At 39.4% G+C, this 7,667-nt stretch overlaps 2 protein-coding genes across 3 annotated transcripts in view; one reads left to right on the forward strand and one right to left on the reverse strand.

The window, feature by feature from the left end:
- Window positions 1-7,365, reverse strand: part of NOL8 (nucleolar protein 8) — an 18,729-nt gene extending 11,364 nt beyond the window's left edge. The window contains exons 1-10 of the mRNA XM_009274610.2: window positions 7,214-7,365; window positions 6,600-6,783; window positions 6,370-6,432; window positions 5,309-5,387; window positions 4,651-4,798; window positions 3,654-3,722; window positions 2,996-3,341; window positions 2,269-2,795; window positions 1,094-2,167; window positions 687-803 (exon numbers count right to left, since the gene is read on the reverse strand). Coding sequence (XP_009272885.1) covers window positions 687-803; window positions 1,094-2,167; window positions 2,269-2,795; window positions 2,996-3,341; window positions 3,654-3,722; window positions 4,651-4,798; window positions 5,309-5,387; window positions 6,370-6,432; window positions 6,600-6,738 — 2,562 coding nt within the window. The 5' untranslated portion in view covers window positions 6,739-6,783; window positions 7,214-7,365. The remainder of the gene's footprint in view (window positions 1-686; window positions 804-1,093; window positions 2,168-2,268; window positions 2,796-2,995; window positions 3,342-3,653; window positions 3,723-4,650; window positions 4,799-5,308; window positions 5,388-6,369; window positions 6,433-6,599; window positions 6,784-7,213) is intronic.
- Window positions 7,366-7,399: 34 nt separating this feature from the next.
- Window positions 7,400-7,667, forward strand: part of CENPP (centromere protein P) — a 169,426-nt gene continuing 169,158 nt past the window's right edge. Inside the window, exon 1 of one of the 2 annotated variants that reach the window (XM_019470837.1) lies at window positions 7,400-7,446. The gene's annotated coding sequence lies outside the window, so the exon portion shown is untranslated. The remainder of the gene's footprint in view (window positions 7,447-7,667) is intronic. The other variant, XM_009274616.2, reaches the window with a different exon arrangement.

Raw genomic sequence — 7,667 nt, forward strand, 5'->3', positions numbered from 1 at the left:
TTTAATTAAACAGTGAGAATGGTCCTAATCTTACTACATTTATGAAGAAAGAAACCAACAAAAGCAAAACCAATGGCTTAAAGCTTTAGCAGAGATGTGACTAAAAAAATGTGATGATACAAGAAGTTCTACTCCAGAAAAAAGTACGTAATTGTGCTGAAAGTATGGTGGTAAAATCCTGGCGAGTCTGCTAAATAAAGTCTCAATTAGGTAAGGCGTAAAGAGGAAGTCCCACACAACTTCTCTGGACCCTAACATCACTTTAAAAACAAGACACTGCATTAATACAGATTCTTCATCCACAGTGTTGGAAAGAGCAGAGAGTCCTTAAGCCAAATCTCCTCCCCTTCCTTTGACTAAAAGCAGCGAAATTTCAAAACTAATTATGTGTAAGCCCTATAACTTAAACATTCTTTTTCTTTTAATCGAAGTTAGAATATCTTTTACACAAATCTCAATCTCCTTATAAATTCCCCAAGTTCTCCAGCTTTATCAGATGCATGGTTAAGTTCTCTGAAACCTGTTTCATGCTAGCAAAAAAAGAAGAATCATTGACATTAATTCAAACCTTATCTACTTTTTTCCGTCACTTCACTATGACAAATAGTCTTCAGAATAAAAGGCACAGTCATATTGATATGGAATTAGCCTACAGAATACTGGACTTTTTCCCCAATAACACTTACTTCTTCGTGCATATTTCCCAAACTCGCATCTTTCTTCAACATCTCATCTACTTCAGCTTCACTTTCCACATCTGAATTGAATACGATGTGTTTATGCTTGCCTGCTGGCTGGCTATCCTACGTAAGAGTGAAACTGTTAAGTCAAACATATCAAATACTTGCTACAGTCATACATAAATATCTAAAAGACATTTCCATGACACGAAAGGAGGAATCTACTATTCCTCTTGCAACTCTAGAGACGTTCCAGGAATAAGGTACACATCATTTTGTATACACTCAAAAGACAACTGGCAATGCAATCAGAAATTCCAGAGTATGATTTTAAAATATCTTAAACCACATCTCTTAGTTCCCCTTTTTCTTTTACTGCATACTATTCAGATAGAAGTTGAGAGCGTAATTACCAGATTTGAAAGAGCTCCTTGAATGAGTTTCTTCTGTAATTCTCTCTCTTTCTGTCTCTCTTCTAGAGCTGCCAGCCTCCTCTGGTTATCCTGCAACTGCTTCTTTTTTGTATTAGGTTCCTTTGAAGCAGTAGCATGAAGACAAAGCTCCTTATTTTCCAGAAGGCTTGTCTTCCCATTCTCACATTTAGTAGCTTCACATTCTGGATTTTTATTGCTTACATCCCTCTTCAATTTTTTTGAAAGCAGTTTTGGGCTTTTCAGTTGTCGTTTAACATGTTTCTGTGACACTGCAGCATTACTATCCATGTCACTGCTCTCATCTTCACTCTGATCAGTACTAGGAACAGCATCTCCGTGCTCTGAATTTTGATCTTGCAACAAACTCGCATCTTTGCTCTTTCCTTGTAAACGTGGCCAGGAAACAGGCTGATCACTCTCATCTGCTAAGGAGGCAGCATCTGACAATTCCCTACGCTGCTCACAATGCATATTTTGTCTCTTTTTACTGCTGACTTCAAGCGAATACAGTGGATGGTTCTTAGACTGCCTTTTAGATGACTCCTCCCCACAATAAGAAATACAAGCTTCAAGACCTAGACTTTCTACAGACCTCTTCTTTAAACCAGTGCTGTCCTTAGTTAACTCTTTTTCACAAAGGGACCCCATTCCTCTGAAGGGCTGATATTTCAAATGCGTATTATTTTGTCCCTTGGAGGTTTCTTCATCAGCATTCTCCTCCCCCGCTAAAATTGCAGCAACTACATCTTCAGGACAGATACATTTTTTTTTAACTGCAGGGTGAAACTTAGTAAGTTTTGTTGTATTTACATTACCCTTAGAATTTTCCTCAACACTGTGCTGACTAGAACTCTGTGTACTGTCTGACTCTTCTACTGGTGTCCCAGTGTTTTCAGTAGCTAATGCTTTTAAGTCATCTAATGTAAGGTCTACGCGATAACAGTTTTGCATCATGGATTCATAATCAGAACTGATTTCAGACTCCCCTTTCTCAGGCTCTGAATAGGAGCTTTCACTATCGCTTGTCTTTGTTGTACTGTTAACTGCGGTACTCTGCAATGCAGGAATTTTAGATTTTTTCATTTTTCCTTTTCTTTCAATATATTCTTCTCTTAAATTCTGAGTCTTCAGTGAGGAGTCATTTACCAAATCACATTTTTTGTTAGGGCAGCAATTTTGGATTTTTTCATTTTTCCTTTTCTTTCAACATATTCTTCTCTTAAATTGTGAGTCTTCAGTGAGAAGTCATTTACCAAATCACATTTTTTGTTAGTTAATATTTCTTTATTTTCCACCTTCACCTGTTTAGAATCTTCTAAAATTGCAGTTTTCCTGCTACTTAGATCTGGAGTTTTGCTTTCAGCAATAATTTCATCTGTATCTGCTGAATCATAACCATTATCGCATTCCACAGTGTCTTTCTCTCTATAACTTCCTTTGATAGCTTTCTTCATGGCATCTGGATTGCTTAAGGACCAGTGACTATTGTATTTTAATTCAAAATTATCCCCAACAATTTCCAACTGGTCACTTTCAGTCTCAACATTTTCAGCTTTCTGTATTTCTACCTCTTTCTTTAGCATTGCTCTGATTTCCTCTTCAGAATCAATGTCACTGTCAGAAACACTCATATTATTTTGAGCTGTAAGTCCAGAAGCATTGCTTTTATCCGATAACAAACCTCTCCCTGATATTTTACTATTAAGACTGCTTGATGGAGGCAATTTAGACTTCTCACTGGATTTGGATTTTGATCTTTGATCTAGCTGTGATGAGCTTGTGTTTTTTGAACGTGACTGGCACCCAGAAGAGCAAACTACTGCTCCATTCAGAGCCTCACTGCCCAGTTGCCTCAGTTTTTTAGGTGGCTTCTTGATAAACCTCTCCCTGATATTTTACTATTAAGACTGCTTGATGGAGGCAATTTAGACTTCTCACTGGATTTGGATTTTGATCTTTGATCTAGCTGTGATGAGCTTGTGTTTTTTGAACGTGACTGGCACCCAGAAGAGCAAACTACTGCTCCATTCAGAGCCTCACTGCCCAGTTGCCTCAGTTTTTTAGGTGGCTTCTTAGTTACAGGGAACTCTCCTTGCTGCTTCTTGTTTATGCTGTCATCTCTCCCTTCCAAGTGCCAAGTAAGCTCGGATATAGGAACTACATGTGTCAAGTCTGGCTCCAGCTTTCTAAGGTTATGGCAGTATTTTGATGGGTCATATTTCACAATGTTAGTCTGAGTTAAGGAATTATAACAACATGATTCTTTCAGCAAGCAGACTTCCAATCTTTACTAACAGGCTAAATTCTGCATGAAAGGACAACAAAGAGTCCTTTTTAACGTTATGACCGTAAGCCTTCAAGCAACTGATTTGCTGTCTAAAAAAATTACTAAAATCACACACTGCAAGATTTACTTAGGGGATTCAGTAAATCAAGTATGACATAGTAGTCAACATTAAGACTGCTAAGCAAATGTTTCCCCATATGATGAAAGAAAGAAGGGAATTGTGCCTATGCCCAACCAATAGGAAAAGGATATTTTATTTTTTTGTTGACTCCTAAGGTGCAGGATAGGCAAGACTCTGCCGAATTTACCAACAACCCATTTCTAAAAGAAAAGAGAAATAATCAGCATTAAACAAAGAAGGAATGGAAGTAACCCTGGAATAAAACAAGGTGTATATACTTTGAGAACAGAAACCCTAATAAAGAACCATCTGTGACTAATTCTTTTTTGTTTACTCTCTTAACTGAGATACATTCATACTGTGCAACTTAGCCAGCTTCCTTCTCAAAAAAAGAACAAACCAAAACCGACCAACCAACAAACCAAATTTCTACAACCTGCAAATAAGAGTGACAATAAAGAACCGAATTTCTTTACAAGTACTATTTTTAATACAAGGCTTCTGGTTTATGAATTAACAGTGGTAACTATACAGCCAGGATCACTATTATTTTGCCCTTTTCCCCTTTCCCACTGAAAAATTACCCCCCATCACCCTCCAAAAACATTCTGTGCTTAGCAAATAATTTTGAAAACTTTGTAGTATATATTATTTTTTGTTGCCTAAATTTGCATGTTCAGTGCTTTTATTCTGTCTTACTTTTGTAAGCACGTGTAGACCCTGATCCCGAATGTGCCGAAGCACAGAGATTAGTTCTCGACAACCCAGCCGTCAAAAATGTCTATGCTGTATAAAAATAAGACACACGTTCCCTTTACATGCTTTTAAGGGTGACACAAAGATATTCCCAACATAAACGAGTAACAAAGCATTTACTAATTTAACACGACAAGAGAGAACAGTATGATCAAGATTATTTCCAATCATTACAAAGAACAACAGGAGCATTCTACATGTCCACACATAAGGTATCTCTTTAGACTACTTTTCACAAGTTGGACCGTCACACTTAATAAGAGTTTATTTACTTAAAGCATAAAGATTTGACATAAATTTAGGTGTAGTAAACTTGTGCCCGATTCTGGTTTTTGTTTCATTTTAATTCTCTATACATCTACCCCACCATACCTTATGGTCTGGCACCTCTGTACCTGGTACTGCTCTCATGTGAAAGTCTACAACTCCAGCCTTTTTCAGTGATTCTAACAGACATGCTTTGTCATTTCTCTGTGGCTTTTCTTTCTGCAGCTTTGCTTCCTCCCTCTCCATGGCGAGCCTGTACCAAAAAGTACATCATATGTGAAAAAAGGTCTGCCTGTGTGCTAAATTACAGCTGGCAGTGACCCTCTCCCACAGGCCAGTAACCATTCACTACTTAAGGAATTAACACATCTGCTACCTTTAAGGGAATAACGATGCAAAACATGTTGTATCTAATATGCATCAACAGTCCACCAATGCCAATAAAAACTAGAAAGGATAAGAGCGTCGCAGAGAGTCGCAGATGAAAGCAGCCATAACGTTAATTGCTAAAGTTACCCTTTTTCTGTTTATCAACAACATACATTTTTAAAATTGATTTTTACCTCTGCAAAAAGCTTTCTTTGGCCAACTCAATTTGCAGTGTCCCCCCTTTCCATTTTGTTTTATTTAAAACTGACATGCCTGTAAAACAAGGAGACGGGAAATGAGTATTTTCTACATTAAAAAAAGACACCTTAGACTTCTGCTAAAGTTACCCTTTTTCTGTTTATCAACAACATACATTTTTAAAATTGATTTTTACCTCTGCAAAAAGCTTTCTTTGGCCAACTCAATTTGCAGTGTCCCCCCTTTCCATTTTGTTTTATTTAAAACTGACATGCCTGTAAAACAAGGAGACGGGAAATGAGTATTTTCTACATTAAAAAAAGACACCTTAGACTTCACTATGCCTCCTTCTTTGATAGTTTGAAGTTTCTTTAGCATGATCTTATACTCCATTACTCACCTGATTTAAGTTTGTATATGAAAGGTCCAATGCCCTAATCTTACGCAAGAAGGTCTACATCCAAAATTAAAGTTCGGACTTCATGAGAGTCATTCAAGTCTGTATGGTTCAGTTCAAATACAAACCTGAGAATTCAGATACACGTACCCTGAAGTTTCTATACTACTGTCAGACAGGCTCTTCTCTACTTAAGTTCTTCCGTACTTTGAAAAAAAACAGTTAAAGAGTACTGAAAACCAAAGGGAAAAGTGTTGTACTTAGAACTTCGGGAAGTTAAGTATCAAGGGCTGCGTTAGCTTTGAGTCGCTCTCCAACAGCTTTCCTATTCCTAATGGCAGCATTCCCTAGATAAAAGGGCATATTACCAATCCGTCTCTTCAGGTATAGGTATCTTCACCTGCCATTTTGCTGCTACATATTACACAGGTGGTTTTATAACCCTGCCAGTAGTTTCGTAATCCAACTACTCTGGGATTTGTAAAATTGTTTTAACAGAAGCATGCTTTATGTAAACTCTCCTTCTGGGTTTCCTCTCACGTCAAGTCACTTCTAATGTTTTATGGACCTGATGAAAGCGTTTGAAGCACATTTCCTACACCTTTTCGTAAAAGGGTTAGAACAAATTCCTAAATCACCTATTTCAGTCACAAGGAATCTTTTTAATCTGCTTACATCTACTTACTGAAAACTCCAGTAAAGCGACTTCCATAAAATTGCAGCTTAAAGAAAATGGAATGAATATGACAACAGAATGAAACAGGGTCTACCTTGACCACATCCTGATTTGACATTACGTGCATTATCAGTAATGCAACTTGGCTCAAAAACATAAATTACTTTAAAAAAAAAGTACTTACACTTTCTAAGATCTGCATCAGAAATGCTGACACTGATGTAAGCGAAAGTTTTCATAGGGTTCCCTGCTCAATGATAAACATTCAGTTAATTTCTATATAATATCAGTGTTTCCTTTAAAACTGGAAATTAAGCTATTTCCTGAAAATAACGTGTCTCTGAAGCAAAAATTCCATTTCACACAGCAAACTGAAAAACAATTCACTTTTAAAGGATGATGCAAAACGGTTACCCTGATCGTCTTTTCTGGTAATAATCTCTGCATCCAAAACATGCCCAAACTTGCCAAATCTTTCTTGCAGTTCAGCCTTAGAAACCGTATGGCCAAGCCCTCCAACATACAAGCGTTGTGAAATTTGTTTCTTCTCCATGTTGAAAAGTCAAGCTGTCACACCTGTAACGCACACTCTCTTCTTCTGCAAGAAGATAACAACAGATCGCTAACACTTACATCGCAGGCGTTAACGCAATCATAATACCAAATTATGGAACAAATCGTTCCACCAGAAGACCTCCACAAAGAACCTTTTGAGAAGAGCGCTCCCTTGCTTCGCACTAGGTTACACGCTCTGCTCCGGTCCAGTGCCAGTAAACACCGCATTGCTACAAGTAACCAGGATTTAGGTGTTGGGGTTGGTTTTTTGTTTTAAAACCGTGAAGCATATGACTGGGTGCACGACGAGGAGGTTAAACAGCTCTTAGCAATATAACCTTTCTACGCGAGGCGGGGGGGAGAACGCGAGCGAAGCGGGGGAGCCACCCACAGCCCCAACTCCCGCCCCCCAGGAGAGGCCGAGAGCCCCCGGGAACCGCCATCCGCGAAGGGACGCTACTGCTCTCCCTCACCACCGCCATGTGCGATCCTCGTAGCGCCACTCAATTTATCTTCCCCCTCGCATCCCTTCCTAGCGCCCACTCGGAGAAAAAGTGTTCCGTCTCCTGGGGCCGTTGGATTCCGATCGTCTCCTCATCTCTTTCGGGTTCCTGTTTCCGGCCGGTCAAGTGTGATGGGAACTGGGAACACACGGGGTGGGTCTTGTGACCGCGGACGGTTTGGGCGTAACTAACCAGGAAGAAAGGTGGGGGGATTTTCCGCAAGGCATAAGCAAAAAAAAAAAAGGAAATCGCTAACTAAATAACGCTTTTGCCATCCATCTCGAACAATGATCTCAGCAACCGCCCTTCAAGCGGCTCTGTTGTTTCGCGAAAGGGGAATGAAGGCGCGGCCGGCGCCCCCTGCTCAGGCAGCAGCTGTGGTAGCGCCCAGGCCCGCAGCAGGCTGGTTGGGCGCGCGGTTCGA

The sequence above is a fragment of the Aptenodytes forsteri genome, unplaced genomic scaffold, assembly GCF_000699145.1.
Source record: "Aptenodytes forsteri isolate BGI_AS27 unplaced genomic scaffold, ASM69914v1 Scaffold240, whole genome shotgun sequence".
NCBI classification, from domain to species: domain Eukaryota; kingdom Metazoa; phylum Chordata; class Aves; order Sphenisciformes; family Spheniscidae; genus Aptenodytes; species Aptenodytes forsteri.